This window comes from Poecilia formosa, unplaced genomic scaffold (genome assembly GCF_000485575.1).
Source record: "Poecilia formosa unplaced genomic scaffold, Poecilia_formosa-5.1.2 Scaffold179, whole genome shotgun sequence".
Classification (NCBI taxonomy): Eukaryota; Metazoa; Chordata; class Actinopteri; order Cyprinodontiformes; family Poeciliidae; genus Poecilia; species Poecilia formosa.
The window spans coordinates 527022-550272 of NW_006800118.1; the positions used below are offsets into that span (position 1 = coordinate 527022).

General features: G+C 40.4%; 1 protein-coding gene across 5 annotated transcripts in view; it reads left to right on the plus strand.

Moving 5' to 3' along the window:
- bcas3 (BCAS3 microtubule associated cell migration factor) overlaps window positions 1-23251 on the plus strand; it is a 392159-nt gene that overhangs the window by 68434 nt on the left and 300474 nt on the right. For all 5 annotated transcript variants that reach the window (XM_007565551.2, XM_016678300.1, XM_016678301.1 and 2 more), the window contains exons 15-16: window positions 5457-5790; window positions 21488-21638. In XM_007565551.2, the coding sequence (XP_007565613.1) occupies window positions 5457-5790; window positions 21488-21638 (485 nt within the window). The remainder of the gene's footprint in view (window positions 1-5456; window positions 5791-21487; window positions 21639-23251) is intronic.

Consider the following 23251-nt stretch of genomic DNA (forward strand, 5'->3'; position numbering starts at 1 on the left):
TCAAGTGCACTAAGATTTTTTCACTAGAAACTAGACAAAAATACTTGGCAAGATTTTTGTAATTTTGCAATGCATAGTCATCTTACAGACTTTTCAGTGTTTGCCTGATCTATTAAAATCCAATCTTTCATTTGTCAGAAATCAATCAATCAATCATAGTTTATTTGTATAGCACATTTCAGCAACAATGCACTTTAAAGTGCTTTACATCACAAAAAACACAAAAATAAAAAGTAATAAAAACAACATGCAGTTGTAAATCTTAAACTGACAAATACTGATATTGGCCAGTACTGTACATCTGTATATCTCTACCTTTGATTGTATCATCACATAGTTTTGCAGTGTGAACTGGTGCACATGTATATAATATTTAATATTGTGACTATTGACTCTTGGTTTCACTTTATTCTCTCATTTTCAGGTTTTTTAATAGGTATGTTACCTATTCCTAAAATAATTATATATTAAGTTAAAAAATATATTCTAAGATGTGTCAGTGTGACTATATCAGAGATAGGAAACATATTGCATTTGATGTTACAGTAACGTGCTACAAAGTTGTGTAATACAATCTATTTCCTTTAGTTACATTCAATAAGATGAATATTAGCAACCACAGTATTGAGCATCAGAACCATACAGAATTTCTGTTGAAAAGGTCAGAAAACCTTGGCGCCCTTTGGCTCTTTTTACATGCTGGTTGGGGGATTGAATTAGATTCTTAACCTTTTTCACACCTGTTGTACACATGTCATCCACCAAGTTCATACCTATACACTTTCTTTGTAATACTCCTTCCTGCATTTTGCCTAAGCAGTTACATGACTGGTTATATATTAGAAATGTCACTTGGTCTTTTGGAGGGCTTATAGACGTGATGCTTGTTGGAGCCTTTCCCTGCTGTGCAACAACAGGTCTGGCCTGAAGGAGTTTTGTGTGAGAGATCGGGGAACATTTGATTACATGTGAGGTAGGAAGGATGTGGCTGACTGGGATTTGCCCGAAGACAACCTCTTACCAGAGTGTGGAAAGTAAAATGAACACAAGGACTATTGGTGGAAACCGTTTGTATTAGGCACCACAACCTTAGTGTAATTCAGTCTTGCACTCTCAACTCTCAACTAATAATAATTCTTTCTCCACATGTAAATGCTTACTCCATTTACAACACCACACCTAAGCACTCTAGATTTCTTAACAGTTTTGAAAATCAATACATCTTTAAAGTAGAAATCAATTATCTTATTTAAAGAAAGCATTTTTCCATCCAGCGTTGGCGTGCAAAGACTTTGCAAAATAAGGTAAAGACACTTACTCAACAAAACTGCTTCAGGCCTTGTTCGGTTCAGGATTATTGACTGGGAAAACACACAATCACACACCACCTCTCACAGGCTGCCTGCAGTTCGGTCCGCTGACCGGCTGCACAGTGAGACCGCTTTGATCCGACCCGCTGTAAACATTGAATGCCAAGCTGCAGCCCAGTGCTGGGGCCAGGGGTTATCACCGCACGCTCACTTACACGCACACAAACACACAGCCGCACTATGAAGCACAGTGGAGAGTGATAAAGTCTTCAGTTAGGTGGGTGGAGAGACGCCTTATCTGTCTCCAGCAACCAAACATGCAACTGGCTGCCAGTGACCCGAGGCCAGGTAAACAGACCTGCTGCTGATAACAGCTGTAAAGAGGCCGGGGCAGAGAGGAGTGTGGACGGGCATGGGGGGCCAACCAGAGAGCCCTCATCCTGGAGGTTACAGATCAGCTCCTTTACTCTAGATATCACAGTCCTGCAACATCAGTTGGGATTTTAGTAGCATGACTAAACTCGGAAGTACAGTACTACCAGGAATGCTTGTACACCTTTTTGAAGATGTATCTTTACAGCTCACTATTCTGCATTGAGAAATGGCAACGTTCTCTAGCATTTATATAAAAACATGGGCATGGTGACCGATAAAAGTGAAATCTGCTTCCTAAACAGTTAGATTTTTAACCCATATTTTCCATCTGCTAACCATGTACTGCATTCATTATTCTTCAAAACATGTGATGCAATGACATGATGTGCTGGGTGTCTTTATGTTACTGCTTGTCCCAGATTTAGACCAAGTACCCAACATGCCAGTTAGTTTGAGATGAACAGCTGTCAGCATGCACAAACCTTGAGTGTTACTAGTAGTACTAAATATAAAGCTCCATTTATTACTAGTAGTACTGATAAAGGCATAACATTCATAGAAGTTTATAATAAATCATTATTAACTTTGTTGTCTTTCTGACACTGATTCTTTTTAATGAAGACCAATAATGTTGCCACATTTTTCATTTGTGAGGGGATCAGACTTCTTCAGTGCTTTAGTAATGGAGTGTTGTCGGCCTGCTTTCTTTCTTACTTTCTCTAAAATAAGAGTGCAACTTAAGCATCTGTCTACTACTGGGTGATGGTGCCTTACTTTTATTTCATCAGATAAAGGTACATGTTGACACTTTGAAAGACAAACTTTGCTTGGACAAGAAATTTTGTAGTACTTTAGCATTGTGTGAGATCTTATGACATGAGAAATAGTTGCACCACTTTTTGTGTCTGTGAACCTCATTCAGTGTCCTTCACTTATTTTATTTCTATTTATGTCCCTGACACACATTTTATATGTCCCAGCTTTTTGCAAATCCAATCATTATACATCACCCAATTATTGGTCTGCATGTGAACTAAATCAGAGCATTCCTACTTCTGGCTTGGTAGTATTTTGTTAGTGAGTGCACATTTAAAGTACTGGGATGAATAACTGAGTAGAATACTAAATTAAACCCAGTTCTTCCAGTTTTTATTTTTCACTTGTCAAAGTGGTACATATTACATTTAAAACAATTAGGTAAAGATAGCTTTCTGAGTTTTGTAGGATTCAAAGTCTTGAACCTTGAGTTGAACTTCCTGTAGTTTGGTGACCATATTTGTCTTTGTTAGTAATTTGTTTATTTTTGACTCATCGGCCATATTTCTGTGTTCATCTTTGCCACATTCCCATCACTCCTGAAAAGGTTTCTTTCAGGTGAACAGGAACTCATAGTCTCGCTAACAAGTGTCACTGATTTTTCAGAGGATAGGCACGAGCGTTAGTCATGTCATATTGACATCCTTATATCTGTCACGGATGTCGAGTGTGTTGTGTAAAGGACTGGAGCGTGACCTTTCCAGCATCTCAGGAATGTACAAATCAACACCTCTGCATCATATGACTTAGAAACAGTTGCATTCCATCTATCAAAGATAACCTTCACCAACTCTTTGACTTCTATGCTTTCGATATGGAATCACAGCCACCTTTCAGACACTCTACCTGATCAAAATGCATTTGACGATAGAAATTTAGTCACCTATTTATAGCTGAAGCTTAGGCAGGTCTGTTGTGGTCAATTATGACACACACAAAGTAGCTCTTTATTATGTCTGAGTCATATCTAGTGGGGACAGCATAGGTGAGGCCTCCTCTTTCAGTCGTCTCTGTGAAGTAAAGTATCTGTCTGGTATGCAAAGGATGCCCCATTAACTGTCATTGCTGGGGCCAATTACCCTGTAGGACCTGGCAGAAGATTAAAAGGCCACCAGGTACAGAGCTGTCTCTCTAACTCACTCTCAGTAGTTGGACATTCCTCATAAAAACTTTCTCATGAAATTCATTTTATCCTTGTTGTATGCTGATTGATAAACGTAGATTGAGTGAAAACTACTAATCAGTCTGTCACCTAAGTCTTTAGCTCTTGGTCTTTTCTCATTTACTCTCCCTTGGCTTGTATTGTTTCTTGTAGCCTATCTGTCTGGTTTCCTGCATGTTTAACATGCTCCATGAGATCCTATCTTGTCAAGTGTCTGCTCTTGAGTGTTTAAGGAGGAGCCCTAACAAAGGGCGCCATTACAGCTTTTGTTTTAGTCTTAGTCATTTATTTCACCACCAAACAGCCTCAAATCAGATTGTCACCTTTAGAAAATCGTCATTGCCTAATCCTCTCACCCTGTTCCATGCTGTCATGCACCTCTGGCAGATGTGTTTGTCTGCGCAGTAAACATTTTAGCCCGGTCACATTAATGTTTGCTGGAGTTTCTGGCTGTTTACCTCTGCTCTGCATATTTCTGTGGTGAAGAAAATGGCACAGAGAGGCTTTTAAACACATGCATGCTCACTATATAAAGTGCATGGTAGTTTACTAGCATTGTTTGTTCATAATAACTTGTGAAAAATCAGATGCCCATTTGTTCACCATTTCCTCTCTAGTTAAAAATTACATTGTGCTTTAAAAACACATCACTGTCTGTTACTCAACAATTCGGTTAGCACGTGCCCAAACACATCCTGTTGTTAGTCTTTTTGCTCTCACACAATGTTGGAACCAGGCCAAATTTCCTGATTATCTTCAGTCTGAGAGGTTAAGCCCTCATGTAAACTCACTGCTTTAAACAGGACTTCAGCATAAACTGATTAGAGCTCACCACTGTTTTACGTCATACATCAGCAATGAAGAAAAGTCTGTTTTAAGTTCTTCTCTTAAACTGTTCTCTTTGTTATGGGTCTTCATTATGCTCTGAAAATGTCTTACTTTATTCTAGTGTATCTGTTTGTACTAATTGAACCAATAGAAATGATTTTGAGAATTGGTGATGCAACAAACCGAATTCTGTCCTTCCTGCTTTAGCCATCATCAATCATTTATATGAGGAACAGAGTTGATGTCACACTGTGTGAGAATATAATTACTTCTCACACAGGATTTTCTTATTATTTTAAAACTAAAACTAAATGATTTTAGAGTTGACCATGTGTATGCAATGCTCACCGCCTTCCTCTCTGCTACGCTACAGCTCCTTCCCCACACTGGAGCTTGTTGTGAATGCTCAGGCTGTGGTCAGTTGACAGCCCATATGGAGTTTTCCTGGAACAATAAGTTGTTGCTCCACCATTAACACATTGAGCACTGCGTACAGGAGCGTGATTGACAGCACCAAGACCCTCCTCCAGGCTTTGATTGGTTGTATCTGATCAGTAATTATGTATTTATGCAGATAACATCAGGTCTTCAGGGAGAAGGCAGAACAGCTGTATTTTTGTCACAGATCATCTGTCTCAAAATATACATAGTGACAGTTTTGACAAATATGTAAAAAACATTTGGTTTATAGATGTTTCTGAATATAATGGAATAAATGTAGCTAATGAACATTTCAGACTAAATGTTCTGATTGTAACAGGAAGTGAGTCTTTCAAGAGAAATTTTTGCAAATAAATGTACTGCATTCTTTATGTTAAAATAGCGTAGTTTTTTTTTTTGTTTTTTTTTTGAAGCTACAAAGTTTTATGTTTTCCAGTCATTGTCTATTGACTTCAGTCTGTTGTTTCTTCTCTCTGCCCTTTCTTTCTGTCCTGTTCGTGCACTGGGTCTGTCTGTCTGCTCAGGTCCAAGACATGTGCTTTAGTCAGGACAGTCGCTGGGTAGCCATCAGCACCCTTCGAGGCACCAGCCACGTGTTTCCAATCAACTCTTATGGTGGCGCACCCTGTGCCCGCACCCACATGTCCCCGCGGGTGGTGAACCGGATGTCGCGCTTCCAAAAAAGCGCCGGCCTGGAGGAGATCGAGCAAGAGCTGAACAGGGCGGCTGCTGTTGGTGGAGGAGGAGCTGGAGGCATGGGAGGAAGCAGCTGCATTCTGGGTGGAGGAGGCGGCATGGGCGGCCGCTGCAGTCCCATACCTGGCATGTCCAGCAGCTCCTCAGGGTCTCCACTGCATGGTAAGGAGCGGGGCGGGGTGGTGAATGTGTGGGCAACCCTTCTTCTGTTTACAGCACCAAACCATTGGGACTTCAACATTCTGTAATCCTGCTGCATCTCCTTTGTGTGAATGCTCAGATACATATTCAGATACATACTGAGTTGGACTCAGGAAAAGCCTGAATGAATCGGCCCTTTCACATGAAGGGCAACGTTTTCCTAAAACTTGATACTGAAATATTTCACTTAGAACTACTTTCTAGGTAAGGAAAATTATCTTTCTATGGTACCATGACACATATTTCTCTGTGTGTGTGTGCATGTATGTGTTTGTGTACATACAGGCTACTCTATGTAGCTAAACAGGGTTTAACTGCCCTATTTAGGACCACTTCTGTCATATTTACTAACTTTCTGAAGACCAAAACCCAGCCCTAATACGATGGACCCCATTGTATAGGGTCAGGGGTTAGATTTGGAGGTATGCTGTGAATGAGGTTTTGGTTAGGAATAGACTAGCAAAGATTAGGTTTGGGGAAGATGTCTAAGTTGGGAATAAATGCAGTTACTAAAATGCATGAAAGTCAATACAAAGTCCTAATGTGGGTAGAAATATAAGCGTGCGTGTGTGCGTGCGTGTGTGCGTGTGGGGGCGTGTGTGTTTCCAGTTACTGATCATGACAGTAGCTCTTTTCCTGGGACTCCGCCCTGCCTTTTGGGACCTTGTCTCCCTTGTTTGTCAAACACCATTGCAGGCTGCTCACACTGTCTCTGTGTACCAAGTCACAGCAGATACACACTGATACACACATACCTTGTGCCAACTGCACTGCTTGACCCAGAGGTGTTACTCAGTGTAAAATATCACAGTTCTCATCAGTGATTGGCTTCCAGGAATAACCCTGAGCTTTGATAGCTTTGCTGTGGCCGGGGTCATGCTGGGAACTTGGTAAACACTTCAAAGAACTGAATGACTGCTAACTGACAAGTGAATAAGTTTACATAACAGGATGTATTTTATATCTTATTTTGTAACCTGATTTTATGAAGCTGGTTTTAGCTTACAGTGGAAATCATCTTTTAACCTCTTCAACTGTTTCAGTTGTAGGTGAAACTGGTGGCTCTGGGGACAGTGGGGCTGGCAGGGGAAGTTCCCCCAGACTGACATTAACCTTAGAGATATTGATGTCATCCATTCCTTAGAAATATGATTGTCTTACAATTCAACTCCACAAAACAATTTTAATGTTTAATGAATTATTCAATTATTTGAAAAAGTAAAACTTATTTACCTGCAACACATTTTTATTTCTTTTGTATTTTGTCAACATACATATTTTATTAAATATCTTAAGGTATTTAGAGCAACATGCTACAGTGCAAAACCATGCAGTTCTATCTCAGTACATTTCAATATCATAAAATATATATATATATATATATACACACATATGTTTATTTCAGTAAATCAATACAAAAAAAGAAACTTTTGTGTAGGGTCATTATTCACAGAGGAACAAATTTTGAATCAATGTATATCTGTTATTTTAATGATTATTCCTTACAGCCAATCAATACCTAAAGTTTCATTTCTCAGATACTCAACAGGGAACTGAAGCCACAATTGGTCATTACTAAAAACTTGGATGCTGATGGAGTGATGTATCTGAGCACATTAATGGAAAGCTAAGTAGATGGGAAGGTTATGTTACAATAGGTTACACAACGCAACTGGGATAACCAGTCTCCAGGCTCAGAGGACTGTGAAGACCATTCAAGAGTGTGAGGGAGATTCACAGGTTTCTCTTCTCCATGGTCTAGTCTCACTTTAGCCATGAATATATTTAAACATGAAACATTCTGTTTGTTTTTGTTTTGTTTTTTTGCATTTTATTACAACATTCAGGGTTATCTTGCAAGTTTTTGTGAAGAGTATAATTACTGATCTACAAGCTGGAATTTTAAATGTGGTTTACTTCATGGTTTCCTGCCAGTTTGAATTTGACTACACAAAAGTGGAATGATTGTCTTCAGTCTATATATATATATTATGTTTTAGTTCATTTTAAACCATTGTAATATATTTTGTTTGAAGAGCTTCTCACTTTTACCTCCTAGCATTAAGCTGCTCCTACAGTCTGTTTTCTCTGTTCTGACTGGGACCAAAGTCTGGAACAACGGATGCAGGTTGATGTTTTTTCATATGCGTATCACAGACCTCACAGCTTTATATATCAAACATTCACATCCCTACACTTCACCTGGCAGACTGTGTCCTAGCTTCCTCTTTTCCTTCTTGTCTTTCTTGTGATGACTAAGACCTCTCTTTAACCTCCATACCAAACTACTCACATTCCTCCAAACTGAGGAATAGACCATCAAACATTAAAGGACCTCACTGGAGACTTGGTTTGGCTGCGATGAGAGACTGAGTGGCACGGGAACATCAAAGTGGAGGGGGGAACCAGGTGAAAGTGAACAAGCAAAATAATGAGGTGTAACTGAGGGAAAGCAAGAGATGGGGTACATAGGTGGGGGTTGGGGTACAGGCACAGGGAAGGAAAGATAAGTTTGTAGTAGCAGCGCTGAAAGTCAGGGTCTTGGGGAGCCTGCTCGTAAATCACACTTTTGTTTCAAAGGAAGGCATTAAGGCCACCTGTCAACAATTAGTCTTCACAGTGACACTAAACTGAGTGTGTGTGTGCGCACACGTTTGAAGAAGATAAACTGTCTACAGCATCATTTATACGGTGAGGTGTTCAAAAGGAGTGGATCAGAAACATCTTTCACAGTAAAGTCAATGTTTTCATAGCTGGAATATTTTATTGTTTACATTTCAGTTTCTTGTTTGTAGATGTTGTGAATTTTTGAAGATCAATTATCTTTTTGCACAGCAGTTTTTAAGCTGCAGTTGTCATGTGATTCTTTTATCAGTATTATACCAGAGACTCAGGAATGTTTTTCAGCCTGAAATACTTTAACGAAAACTCTAATATTTGATCAAGGCTCAAATCTGCAGAATTCAGTAATCACTCTCAGCTCACAAGTGAGATTGGAGTCAGAGAGTTTCATCAGTTGTGTGTTTCCTGTAATCTGAAGTGAATTTATTGCCACTGTTTCATGACATGCCTGCTGTCTCCTCCATCAGAAATGCCAGTGGTATTAATAAAAACACCATAATTCGTCCAGTTTTCACCAGACGTAAACAAAGAGTCACTTTTGCTGTTGTGTCTGCCTTCCTTCTGTTTTTGTGAGCCGGGTGTGAAATTCTGGGCAGCTGAGGTGGTTTTCCTCCAGCCTGGCAGAGAGCGGCGGGGTGAGGCAGGCCGGGGCCTGGCCACCTAGCCACAACAGCTGCGCTGTGATTGTCGCCAACAAGGCCGGCGTTGATTTTTGGGAAGGAACTGTAGAAAAGTACACATCCTCCTCAAAGCTGCCAGTCCGAGCAAGCGGCAAACCTAAAAATAGAGGCTGCAATTGGCTGTCTTCTTGTCACTGTTAAATTCTGGAAGGGCTATTTGTGTCCCTGGATCCAGTTTCTCGGCCCCGTGGTTTTTTTCCCCCAAAGCCTTCCTTTTGTGTGATGGATGTATTGTTTTTTGAGGTGATGACCCATCATGCGAGCGTCCCACGTTGTAAAGCTCGGTTTGTTTGGGAGCCAGCATATATGAGCCTAGATTAGTGAGTGCAGGTCTGTGGCGCAGGACAGAGGTTATTGAGGTTGCAGCAGGAGCCGCTGTTGTTGCTTTCATATTCAGATGAACTTCATATTTAGCTACCGCGTTGTATAATACAGTAAGTCCTAAATACAGTTTAGATCAAAGTGATTCATATTTCAACTGAAAACTGTCTTTGTTCTCCCCAGAAATTGGTTCCTGACAGAGAGCAGACAGGTTCCTCTCAAAAGCTGGTGAACAGGGTTGCTGAGTGGCTCAGGTGTAGAGGCTGTTAGTCCTCCATGTGGTCGCCCGGGGTTCGATTCCCGGCCTGGGGCCATTTGCTGGATGTCTTACTCTTCTATCTCCTCCCTACTTCCTGTCCAATTTCCGTTGAAGAAACAAGTAGTAAGCTATTTAAAAGGTGTATGTTTATTAAAAGAACATTTTAATAAACATACAAAACATAAAATTTTAACATTTCATGTTTTAATGAAAAAGGAGCTATAATAATTTACATCCTTCTTAAGCATTTTGCATGCTTTGGCTGGTATTTAAGAATTAATCATTGCTGATGAGCTCTAAGGCTATAAGGTCTCCTCGCTAACACCCTAATCTTTAACTCCTCCTCCATATATTCAGAATGCAAACAGTACTTCCTGTCACAAGAAACAACTTGGTCAAATGAAATGGGTTTTGTAAACTTAAACCTGCCAGGAGTTTAGATCAGAGAAATAATTTAGGGTTTCCTCACAGTTCAGCTGTTTTGAAATATTTTCATTATGGTCTGGAAGCTAAACATGTCACTCTTATTAAGGTAAAGCTGTTTTCAAAGCTCATATAGACAAAATAGAAGCAGCATTTCCACCAGAGCAGACAGTCTGACTGATTAACGGCATCAGCTTCCTTTACTTGTGTTAGACTGTTCCAAGAAAAAATACTGCACTAATGTTTTGTAAGTCTGTGTAGCAAATCGTATATAAATATAGAGTATAAATGTATTAATTTAAATCAATTTATTTGTAGGAGAAACAACATATATTTTTTAAATGAAATATTTCAAATTAAAGTATCTTTTATTCAATTTTTTCATATAGTGATAATCCTGTTGATAAGCTTCCTACTCCCAAAGCAACTTATCAATAAGTTTTAATTGAGTTTATCTCCTTACTGTAAGGAAAAATATTTCCATTCTGGTCAAAGGATTTTCTAACCATCTTTATTTTTCATCCCTGGTTGCTGGCTTTGTCTGCGCATGCAGCATCAGGAGTGCAAGACGTCAACACTGGGCTGTAAGTCAGTGCAACAGATTTGTTTCCTCAGCAAGCTGAAGTGGTGGTGGTCCGATCACTGGGCCATCTGGGGCCTGGCGCTGGTTCAGACGGAGAACCAGAGAGGGGGAGGCTGAAAACAAGGTGTGACGGGAAACTGTTAATTCATTTGTTGATAAAGGGACACTTCCTTTCTGCTATTAGAGGCGGACGGCTTGCTTATTTAGCTGTGGACTTGTGTTTTATCTCGCCCTGTCTCTCCCTGTTGCCCCCACCCCCATCCAGCCTTCGTCAGTCATCGTCCTATGGTGAAAAACACCAACGCTTTGCAGAAGCAGAAGTCAAGGAAACATTACCTCATAACTGCTGGTGTGTGACACGTATGTGCACGGCCTCCTGTTGACCCTGCTCTGGGACTGTGTGTTGCAAAAATCCAACTTAAAACGTTCAGAATTTCTCCTGAAACACACAGAGGTGGTAGATGACTTTACCAGAGCAAGTTACACCGTTCATGTTTCAATCAGAGTAGATTGCGGTTCAGGTGAGCAGGTCTGCCTTTGCTCAGTCACCAGACTCAGAGGAAAGTTGTCTGTTTTACTTCCAGCACCATCTCTGAGCCTGAAATGTTAACCTGATTAGGAGCAATTAAATATCTTTCATAATTCTGAGATAGTTTTGTCTTTCTATTTTCTCGAGATTCTACAAATGAACAGGGTGATCAACACAATGAGCTGGGACTGAACTACAAATACTACACTCAACAAATACTCAACTGTCATTCTAACACAGTTGATCATATTTGGCTTAAGTTCAGTGATTTCTTCTTTGTGGCAGAGCTCAGTCTTAGTACCGCAGTAAGCCTCTGTGTGGCGCTGTGTGGTCAGGGTTGCAGGCGTGTGGAGCAGCCCGGCTGCTCGTCACACAGTGCAGGACTGGTGGAACTGGACTTGTTGCTGGAAGGGATTAGCCTGAATGCAAATGTGACAACAGAGGATGAGTGGGCTCATTTCTGCAGCGCCTGAACATTTCACAGGTGGCTGCTTCCTTCAACTCAGAGCTCACAATTGTTTTTTATTCTTAAAACAAGAACTCTGTTTGGGTAACTATAGTAGTATTTAACGCTTCATTATTCTGTATTGTTCTGTGTTAGTTTTCCATCCCAACCCCCACTTAGAACTGAAACTATATTGTGATTGGCAATCAGAACCATTTTCATAGATATTTATTGTCATGCTTTTAAATGTTTTGTTTAAAACCTTGTAATATTTTCTTAACCCATGCACCCCTCTCTCTAGAACATGTTCTTACAATACAGACATTTTATAGAAAATATAAAACCCTGCATTAGATTTTAATCCTATTGTATCTTAAATATCCTAACGAACAGATTTTGCTCGTTATTTGGAGGACACAGCTGAAATACAAAAGCATTTTTATCCCATCGTCATTCTGTGCTCTCTTAAGAGTGAGGCTTTCTACATTTCAGTGTACAGTAGAGCACCATCAGAGAGGTAAGAAGTGTCAGCGGCTCGTGCTCTGTGCTGCCGACGGAGGTCTGCAGGCTTGTGCAGGCTGTGGTCGGCAAAGGAGCCTGAGCCCAGCTCGGCTTGAGTCAATAAACGGAAAGCTCAGCGCAAAACCACACAGCAATCGAACAAGCTGTTTACCCTGAAAATTAGCCTTCCCCTGTACTTTTAAGGCTTTTAAAGCAACCAAAAATACACAGTACGAGGAATATGTATCTTGGCCGGCGGCTGTGCTCCGCCAGAGACCTCTGACGTTTTTATGCGAACCCTAATAACTCAATCCCCACAACCACTAAACCCTCTTATCACCGGCTGCTCGCCGCTGCACTCATCATTATTTGATTTGCAAAATTGTAAGGTAGAGATAAAGAAATAAAGCTGGCTTGCTGTTACACACAGAAGGCACTTGTGGCTTCCAGCTCGGTGCCTGCCCTGTGGAAAGCCGTGTTCTTCCTTCATCAAACAATCAATAGGCTTTAGATGCTTTCTGTGCTGCTGCACTGTCACCATTTTTATTCTCCTTTATACAAGTCATTGTTTTATACGGTGAACTAAATCGGTTTCAGACCTTCTGAATGTAATCCAAATGTCATTTATAGAACGAAAAGATGGAACATTATTATACAAGTTAGGCTTTAAAAAAACTCTTGTAGTCATTAAAACATTTTTGAAATATGATACACCCATATTCTCGCTGGCTAAAAATTAAGATACATTTTTATTATAAATGAATTCTAATCTGCATCAGAGTTTACATGTATGATCTCATAATTTGATATTTTTGAAACCTCAAAAATCTTTTTTTGTTTAATTCCCAGTAATATAATATAATATAATATAATATAATATAATATAATACAATATAATAAAGTTCAGGTGTATTTTAAGATGAAGAAACCTGATGGATCAGATGAATAGATTTCTGCCTGGAGTTTCCTGCATAATAAGATTTCACTTTGTTCCTCATGGAAAGTGTAAATGACTGTGCAGGACTTGTTAAAGGTGATAAGTCGGTGTGAGTGTTTGACTGCGGCAGGGTCAGGGCAGCAGCACTGTCGGGTTTATCTCCCCTCCACCTTTCTTATTGTCTGTTCGCCATCGGACCACCGGCTTATTAAAGGGGTGGGGGGGGCTTTCAGAGTGGGATTTAGCGGCTGGCTCTCTGACTGTGAGGTCAGATTCTGCTCATGTTGCTGCTCTCTGATCTGGTTTTAATCAGGTTTACTGAAGAACGTCTTCCTAATGATGATTAAAGTGAAAAAGTGACATATTTTACTGTATAACTAACTGTTTTTAATAACAGATGTTATATATTCATAAATATATATTTCTTAAAACAATTGTTTTAGGTGGAAGGGTATGCTTTTAATTTAAGTCTAAGAGAGAACTGAATTATATTGGTGTACTTTGGCTTTTTTCTTCTAAGGAAATGTAAACAAAACTCTACAGATATGTTCTGTACAGTGAGCCTCTGTCTGACTTGTGTGTATTTTTATTTTTAATTTGTCTGTCTCCACCCCCCAACCCCCACTGCCCCTACTCTCACACACACACATGCACACACATCACAGCCATCTCCTGTACTGTCTCCTCCACTCGTTCACAGGAACCCGCTGCTCCTCGTTGTGAGGAGCGGCAGGTTCTAACTCCTCGACCCAAATAGGACCAGAGATGCACATATTTGCACACGTGTGTGCTCTTGTACACACACATATGGCTGGAGTGTGGGTGTCATCTGATCCAACGGAGCTGTCCCTCCCACCCCCTCCAGGGCTCAGCTTGTTGGCGACCCAGCACTGTCTGATGAAGCCTTGTAAATACTGACATGCTGTAAACTTGTGGATCTGATTTCAGGGGGCTGCTTGTGTGTTCCTGCTCTGTTTTTTCCTTTGCCTGCCTGATGTCTTCACACCTAGAAGTTGTTTGTTGGTAAAATGTTCCTAGATTTGAAATGTTCTTGCTTCTGTGCTGCTGCTCCCTCAGCCCTGCTGTCTTTTTTTTTTTTTTTTCATATACCACATCTTATACAAGAAACTTCAAGATCCTGCTTTCTAGTTTTGAGATAAAATTGGAAAAAAAAAAGTTATTTCTTGGGAATTTCTATCTGCGTATTTTTCAACTATTTTGACATGAGAAATGTTGATAAAAATACAAAACGTTCTGAAGGTTTTCCCAAATAGGGCCATTAGTAAAAGCGACCCTTTAGCTTGCGGTTTGGGAGCAGGAGAGTGGGCAGGAAGCCATTTTCACACAGGCCGGCCTGACCTCGACTCTTCACAACGACTGAAAATAGCAGATGAGGGAAGGCTGCTGTACAAAGAGAGAGCAGAGGGGTGAAAATGGAAAAGGGAAGAGAGATTCCTCCAGTGGAGCATTACCTGAGCGAGGCGAGGACGGGGGGAGAAGAGAAGAGGACGTCCTGCACGTCCTGATGGCTTTACCACCAGCCCTCCTCCTCCCTGACAAAAGACTAAATCATGGGAAGTTTTTTTTCAGCAGCAGCATCTGTGTTTTATAAAGGCACTTTTAATTTGTTTTTACTTTGTCCAGTAGGGGATCCCCGCTCCTTCAGTACTTACCCCCTCACACCCTCTCTACACACACACCCCACACACTCTTTGTGTTCAGCTCTTTTTAGCCTACCCTGCCATCCATTTCTCTTTCTTCTCCTTCTTCTGTTTTTCTGTCTCCCTCGTTTTCCCCCTCATGTGGAAGTGAGTGTTTTAATAACAGTACTTTGGGGAATTGGGATGGAAGAACAGCTTTCTCCTCCTGCTCAGAAAGCCCCACCCCTCCCCCCTCACCCTCACCCGTCACCCCCACTGCCGCTGCACCTTTCCTTCTTCCTCACCCACTGCTTTCTTTTCCTCCCACCTTTAACATGTCTGGGAAAGTTGGAAGACTGGAAGGTTAGACCTAATGATTCCTGTTTGAAAGGAATTCACGAAATAATTTTTGTGAACAGAAACAAGGCCTAATACCAAAATATATGCTATGAAAATGTCTTAATTTTTTAAAATACATTTTATTTAATTATATAATAATGACATATTAATATTGTCACCTTCCTAAACTAATGACGTCAGTCTTTTTTCTTTTTTTTTTTTTGCCAAAAGTTATTTAGGCAAAAAAATAAATCACTTTTGGCACAAAATAACTTGGTCCATTGTTTTAGTAAGGTGATGATATTACTAAAATATATTTTAGGCCAAAAACAATTCTTTAAAATTGTTACAACAAAATACTTAATAAAATGTAGTATTGCATAAGTTAGAATGTTTCCTTGGAAGAAAAAAAAATAGCAACATAAAATAATTGAACAAACTTTAAATATAGGTTTAACACAGTTAATAAATGAATCCAGGAGATTTTAGTCCACACACTAAGCAGTAAAGGCAGGCACTGATCTTTGCGGATTCTTGGTAAAAAAAAAAACAACAAAAAAAAAACAATATTTTAGTTCATGCTGCTTTTATGGAGATAAGTGTTAAATGTTCTGAATAAGTGCAGATGGAGCTGCTGTCACCTGCACATATGAAAGTAATAAATCTGTTCTCTCCAAAACTATTGAATTCATGTATAATAAAGATATTTTTTTGGATTATAGCTTTTGTATTTTGTGATATTTTTATATGGACATTTTGGGTTTCAAACAATCTGAAATTGAAAACCAACTGAAAATCTAAGCGGGAGTTAATTTGCACATTCATAAAATTTGAAATTACTCAAAAATGAAAAAAAGACAAAATGTTATCAACCTCCTTAAATGTTTTTTTTTCTTTTTTCCATGAATTAAAAACAATCAATCAGTGGCCATAGAAATATGTGAAAGTCTTAAAAAGTTCAGGAACATTAGAATAAGTCATCAAAGTGTGTGTTTCTTGCAAATTTGTCAAATCGGTGACCTGGCACTTCAAGGTACCTCACACTGATGCAGAAATCATGTAAAAAGCAACATTTCCATAAAGCTCACCTGCACATGGATTTGCCTAAATGAAGGAATGACCTTAAAGTCTCGCAGCAACACAGACAGCTACAGCAGGGCGGCTGGCATCAACACAAACATGTTGACACATTTTAACACCTGAAGAATTGTAGGCTTTATTTAATATTTGTATGTCTTTATTTATTTGCTTGTTTCAATTAAGGTTCATATAGAACTTTTGAGTTAGAACTGCTGTATTTATTCTGTTGGAGTTGCTGGTTTTGCACATTTTCATTTCACCTTCAGATTTATCAGGTCAAGCGCAACATTCTGACTGATCCTCAAGTATTTCTGGGCAGACATGTTTTACATTTTTCACATGATTTAGTGTAGTGCATAGTTTAGACACACATGGCCTTTCAGTAATCTGCTGTGTCCTGTGTTTTTGTTAGGACATGCTAATCACTTTACTTTGCTTCATCAGTGGGGCGTGTGTCTCCTCTTTCTTTGTCAGGATTGGCCTGATTGATACACATGAAACTTCTGTGTAGAAACAATCTGCTCCATTGGAAAACTCACTTACTTTCCATTTAAAAGCAGTTTTCACTTGGTGAAACTCTGCTCAACCAGACATCATTTCTACAACACTTGTTTTAGTTGTGGATCCAAATGTCACCCACTGCATCATTTAACTCACAAAGTTTCATCTCTTTGATTATTTGTTTAGTTTGCTTTTCTGGGATTCACATTAAGCGATACATTTTATGCCTTTGGCCTTAAAACGGACAGAGATAAAAACGGCAACTTCAAAATGTCATCTTCAAAGAAGGAAAACAGAGCTATAAAAGTATTCCCCAGCCTGCATGCTGAACTCTAGATTCCTTTCCCACGCTTCACCTCTGCCTCCCAGCTGCAGGATCCTCTGCATGTCCTGAATCGCGGAGCATCAGTCAACATGTCACCTGCCCAACCTGCTGCCTCCTCACACCCCCGTCCTCTCCACTCCAGCTTACCCTGATTTTTCCTTGAACTGAAATCTGCTCTCAGGCAGAACGATTCAAATAAGACACAGTGTTTGCGAGGGCTTCACAGCTTGTCCTTTCGCACATCGACTCCTCAGTGGAAGCAGCCTGCTTGTATTGGATGCAAATTGGGTATTAAAAGAGGGGATAGAAACATGAGATAGCGTGACATGGTGAGGCTGAGGAGAGGGAAAGGGCGCAAAGGAGAGAGAGAGAGAGGCTTAAAGCGAGAAGAGAATGCAAATGCTGTTGAAACAGGGAGGGACGGATGGAGGAGAGCTGGACGGACGGATGGATTAGTTGAGAAAGGAAGGCGAGGGTCAGGTGTTGATGCGACTTTCTTTTAGCAGAGTCAGAGTTTTTCTCTGTGCGACTGTGACGGAGCTGGATTTGCATTGATGGATCTTCTTTCCATGGAGATGTCATGTATCAGAGCCTGGGCACATCACGCCCTGGTCATTAATCAAATCCCAGCCTCTGTCTGGAGCTGTCTGTCGGCTTCTCAGCTATCTGCCTCTCACTCTCTGCCTTTGTCTTGGCTGTGGCTGTGATCTTCCTCGCCTCGCTGTGGCCGGCTCCTCACACAGGTGGCTTTCATTTCAAACTTTGAATCACGCTCAGGTAGCTGGGCGATAAGGAAGCAGGTTTTTAAGAGCTTCAACATTGAGTTTGATTGGACATGTTCCCCCACATATTTATCCACTCATTAAGTCTGGAAAGAAAATTAGTTCAATTAAAGATAAAAGAAAATAATTTTTTGATTTTAGTTTCCATTCACTGGTTTCAGGTGTACTTTCTAGTAAACAGGAAGTTTATTACTAGATTAGAATTTGTTAAAAAGTCTTCCATTGTGTTCAATTTCTAATTAAACCGTTTGAGTCATTTTCAGTCAGTGTTCTGGCTAGAAAAGCTGAAAACTGGCTTATCTTGGTCACCAGAGAATTTTATTGATGCGTTTATAGTTTTTTTCTGGTAGCAGAAAGTCATTTATGCTGTTTTATTTATGTTTCACTCTGAGTAAACGTGTAAAAAGCATTCCAATAAATCCATTTTTTGCTGTATAATTTACCTAGTACCAACAGAATCCATGCTAAATTCTGTCTCATTGTTTCATTAAAGTTTCATAAATTACATGCAGAATGTTGATGTTTTACCGCTTACGCACAGGCACAGATACATGCATGTCCATGTACCATCTTCTGACAGCGTGATCTGCAACATGTCTTCACTGTCTGGAGGGTCGTGACCTCTTGGCCTTCAGTGACGCTGGCTGCGGCTGTCTGGCCGGCAGCGCTCAGCGCCACGCTGTCTCAGTCCGTCCACACCTGTTCTACAATCCAGGCCACGGTCCGCAGGGGTCTGCGGGGGGGCTGAGGACAAACTAAGCAACGGGGCAAAAGTGAAAGTCTGTTTTGAATGTGAAATTCATTGACACCCCCACCCCAAATCCTCATGCTCCACTCCTCTCTCAGCTCAAGCACCATTATGGCTTTTCAGACTGCTTCCTGTGCAGATGATTTTTTTTCCTCATCTGCTCCCCTTCCTTCAACACAAAAGATGGCTGCCCAGGCTCTGGGGGTGTAGCACTTTTGAAATGTGAAGGGCTTTCAGGAGCTGCCCCGGTACAGGCCGCTGTTAGTCGACCAGGAGAGGAGTGGTGGGGGGCAAGGGGGTCTGGGGGAAATGAAGGACAGGTTTGTGTAATGGTCTTCTCTCTCCCTGCGAAGGTCATGCAGCATTGTTGGCTGGCATAGGTCTAAAAGACAGACCAATGGAGGACCACAAAGCAGAGCTTTGGCAGGACTAATGAAACTCAGAGCTACACGTTAATGATCTAAAAGACTGGACCAAAACACTCAGCGTTCCCTTTCCGCTCACATTCAGCCTCCTCTTGATCGCTCCTTCCAGATAATGACGAGGCTCTCCGCTGCTTTACCTTTATTGTTGCGTTTGATGTGGGCCTTGTTTTCTTTGTCTTCACATACCCCCTTCCTGCTTTTCATTGGTTTATGTTACGTGGCTGTCACTCATCTATTAAGGCAACAAATGGAACAAGGAAAACATTCAGAGAGCGTATTGTGCTGCGCCCGCTGGTTTGCTCTTTATTTCTTTTGAAAGCACTTGAACTTGGAATTTTCCTTGGGCTGTCAGTAGTATACACTTTTTTTTTGTTCTTACTGTTGTCACAGGATTACAAACATATTTGTCATATAATCCACATGTCCATACAGCTGCAGTTTAATGTGTCTGTTTAGATGTAATTGTTTTTTTTTGTTGTCTTTTTTTGTATGCAACCTTACATTTACCACAAGAAAAATGGTAAACACAAGGCATTGTTCTCCACTTCTGTTCGTTTCCCTTGTTTTTTGGGAGGGGGTCTCAGGGTAAAAAAAAAAAAAGTCTTCTTTCTGGTTCTGCACTGTTGCACTTACTGGTCTGTTTTTAAAATATTGTTTTCTACAAAATATTTTTGTAGAGAGGGCAAAATAATTCAATTTTTAATATTTAGAGGGAGTATTTCATAGGTACATATTGTCATTTTATAGTACAGTCAAGTAAATGTTACCTTCAGTTATACAAAATGCCTCAATTATCAAAAGTGACTTAAAGTGGTTGTATCATGCTTGTAAATCCTTTCTTTTCACATGTAAATCATTCACTTGTGGCCTATATAAAGTAGAACTGCAGTGCTTTGGTCTGAATTCCTGGTTATTGTAGCTCCACAGACTTGTCCTTTACCCTTCCTACCCCTCCTCTGAGGCATGTTTTAGAACAACTTGTTTTGCTGCTTTTTTTTTTTTTATTGCGAATGAAACATTTAATTTCTGTTTGACTGATGAGCTATATGTTAATTCATAGTGACAGACACAAACCGTGGATTAAATATTATCGTCTGCAGCTGCGAGAAAACCAAAAGCATGCTAGCTGGAGGAACAAATCCACCAGGTGCTGACGGCGTTCTGACCATCAGATTTTCCTACCGTAGCTGTCTATCTATCTGTGCTACATTTGAAATTGCTACAACACTTGTTGAGGCTTATAAACGGTGCCGTTATGTCTCCACGCTCTGGTGGTTAACTAGTTGGATGAACTGACTTTGCAGACAGATCTTCTTGGTGTTGCTGCCTCATGCTATTCAACTGCCCCTCTACCATCCTGGATTTACTCTGCATGCGTCTCAGCTCAGCTGCGCACTTCACCGGCGAAGACCAGTTGTTTCTGACCGCTCTGATTTAGAACACGTCAGAACACCCAGTTTCTGTAAGTTTGTTGAAAAACAACTGAATATCACCGGGACAATCTGGATCCAAAACAGATCACATTAACATGGACAAGGCCTCATGTTGGACAATTTCCAAATAAATAAACTTGCGCTGTAGTACGACTCTTCTTTTCATTATGCATTTTTTTGACTAACGCAATTTATAGTCTCAAAGATACAGTAATATTTAAATTAAATTATGTATTTGTACTGTAGTTGGTGTTAAATTAAACATGATTTTTTCTCTGTGTGATCTCTGGCTGTTTTATGCCGGATATCAAGTGTTCCATGTTTCCTTCTGCCCAGTAAGGTGAAGGCTTGCTGAATGTCTGCAGTCAGACAGTAAAAGAGTGTAATAAACAGTAAGTGGACTAGCAGCCTCACTCTGCTGCAGTGATGGAGCTGGTTAGGATCATTAGGCCTTTGACATGGCCTGATTAGGTTTGACTCCAGCTCTTCGGCATATGGGAGTTGAGATGTGATTCTCTGGATCATCTGTCTTTGTGATGTGTTTTCCCATATGTGCATGCATGTGGGTTGCACCAGTGTGCAGAGAGCCTGTTGATTGGCCTTGATTAAGAGACTGCCGGGCTTACAAGCAGAGTCTTTGTAATATAGCATCTTGAGCTGGTTATTTCCAGTCGTTCCAAGGGAGGCCTTGAACCTGGGGTTGTGTGTTTGTGAGGGAGCAAGTGGGGAAAACAAATATCCCAGGATTCAGGCGAGGCAGAGGAAGGTGGGCTGACTTCAAAGAAGGTTTTCTGGTGGTGTGGTGAGGTGGTGTGGTTTGAAGTGATGTCAGATGACGTTTTAAATTTGAGTCTAAGTGATCAGATTTGAATATTAGCATCTGAAAAGGCAGCTGAACTGAAAACATACTGCAGGATGAATAATGGATTAAAGGTTTCCAGCATTCATTTGACTCTGTTTATTTATTCCCTTCTCCTCTAAAACGAATCAAAACATTTCTCTGAGATCTTTGTCTCTGCATTCTTTGTTCAGCAACCGTCCAGTTGGAATCGTTTTGGCTAATTTTCTGCATGTGTGTCTTGCAGCCAAACTGAGCAACCAGGATTCATACAACAACTTCACCAACAACAACATGGGGAACCCTCGGCTCACGCCGCTGCCCAGCCTCACCGTGGTGCTGCCTCTGGCTCAGATCAAGCAGCCCATGACGCTGGGCACCATCACCAAGCGCACTGGGTAGGCACCATATACACACACATACACACACACACGCACACAAACCTCGGCATACCCCACAAGAAGCAGGTCTAGCATACACTGTTCCCTCACTTAAGTAAATTTCTTACAGGTAACACTTACAGGTCTGGTTTGACGTTGTTATGGTTACTTAGGTGTTCAGTTTTTGTTCATGTTTTGAATTATTTTACTGGGCATGGGCCCCACGAAATCCTTCTGAGGGCCACAAAAGGCCCCTGGGCTCCATTTTGGACACCCCTGTGTTATCAAATTAAAATCAAAACATTTTTGTTAGGTTATTCTCCAGCTTTTATCATGCCCTGAACAATGAAGTGTTGTTTTGCTGTTGAAAATATTAGTTTGAATAATTTGCTCAAACCTGTCCTATTCATCAAAAGTGAAACACACTAAGTTTGTGTAGAGCTTTCACAAAATTCTCTCATTTTGTTCTTAATGATCACGATCCAAAACAACCCAGTCAACAAAATATTCGACCGGCAGCATCAAAGAAAGTCTGCATTGCACTGGAAGATTCCTCAGAGCATACATCTTTCATTTTTCACTGCTTTTACTCTGCATGTTGAGAAAACATATGTATTCATCGATTGATGGATACAACTAGCCAACCCTAATGCATTACTGGGTAATAAAACACTGATACCTTAGAAATTATTGTCTCCAGGGTTTGATTTTAAAGCGTTTAATGGCTAAGTAACAGCCTCCTCTTGATGCACAGGCTGGCTATGCTAAAGCAGAACTTCCATCCCAGCACCGGCCTGCAGGTGATGCTTCCCTCCCAGTAAAAACAGCCTGCTTTGTCCACAGTTGTTCTGCTCTCCAGAGCTTCTCCTGCACATTCAGCTCATGCTCATTGATTTGTTTCGTCTCTGGCTACCTATTTTTTTTTTTTTTCTTTTTCTTTTTCTTTTTTTTGCATAGGTTAATGAAGCACAGCATACATGTGAAACTCATTCTGGGCTATTTAGAAGACAGACAAAACAAGACACAGACTGTAAGAAAATGAACCAATCCTTGAGATCATTCTGAGTAAAATTTGACTTGGATAACAAATGCTGTGTAAATCTGTATGTTCTGACTGAAACTGGTTTGGATGGCTTTCTCTTCCCTCTGCCGTTTGTTAATTCCTGGATCTTTGCCATACATTGAAATGATGTAGCTTTAAGACCTTCTGCAAGTATAGGCCTTTGCTAAGTACATTTACATACAGTACAGGTGGTTCTACAAATATAGACAGATTTTAATATTTTTCATTTAAATGTCATTTTCATGCCCTGTTTGAATGGGAAATGCTATAATGATCCCAGCAGATGGTGGAGGATTTATTTTCCTGTGATATTTGATAAGTAAGCTTTGAGGATGAAAATAAAATCCTGATCCTGCGGTCACCATAAACAGCATCAGGGCTTTTTTTCTAAATCATTAGGCCAGCCTGTAAATTTATTTGCTATGTAAAAGTAATTATTGTGTTTGAGGTGCTGTGGTGTCTGCTTTGTATGTTTATGTGATCTTGATAGCAGTGGTTTACATTTGGTTTCCCGAGTTGTTTTAACGCCATACAAAGTGGGTGGGTTTCATTTAGGATTTTGAAAAAA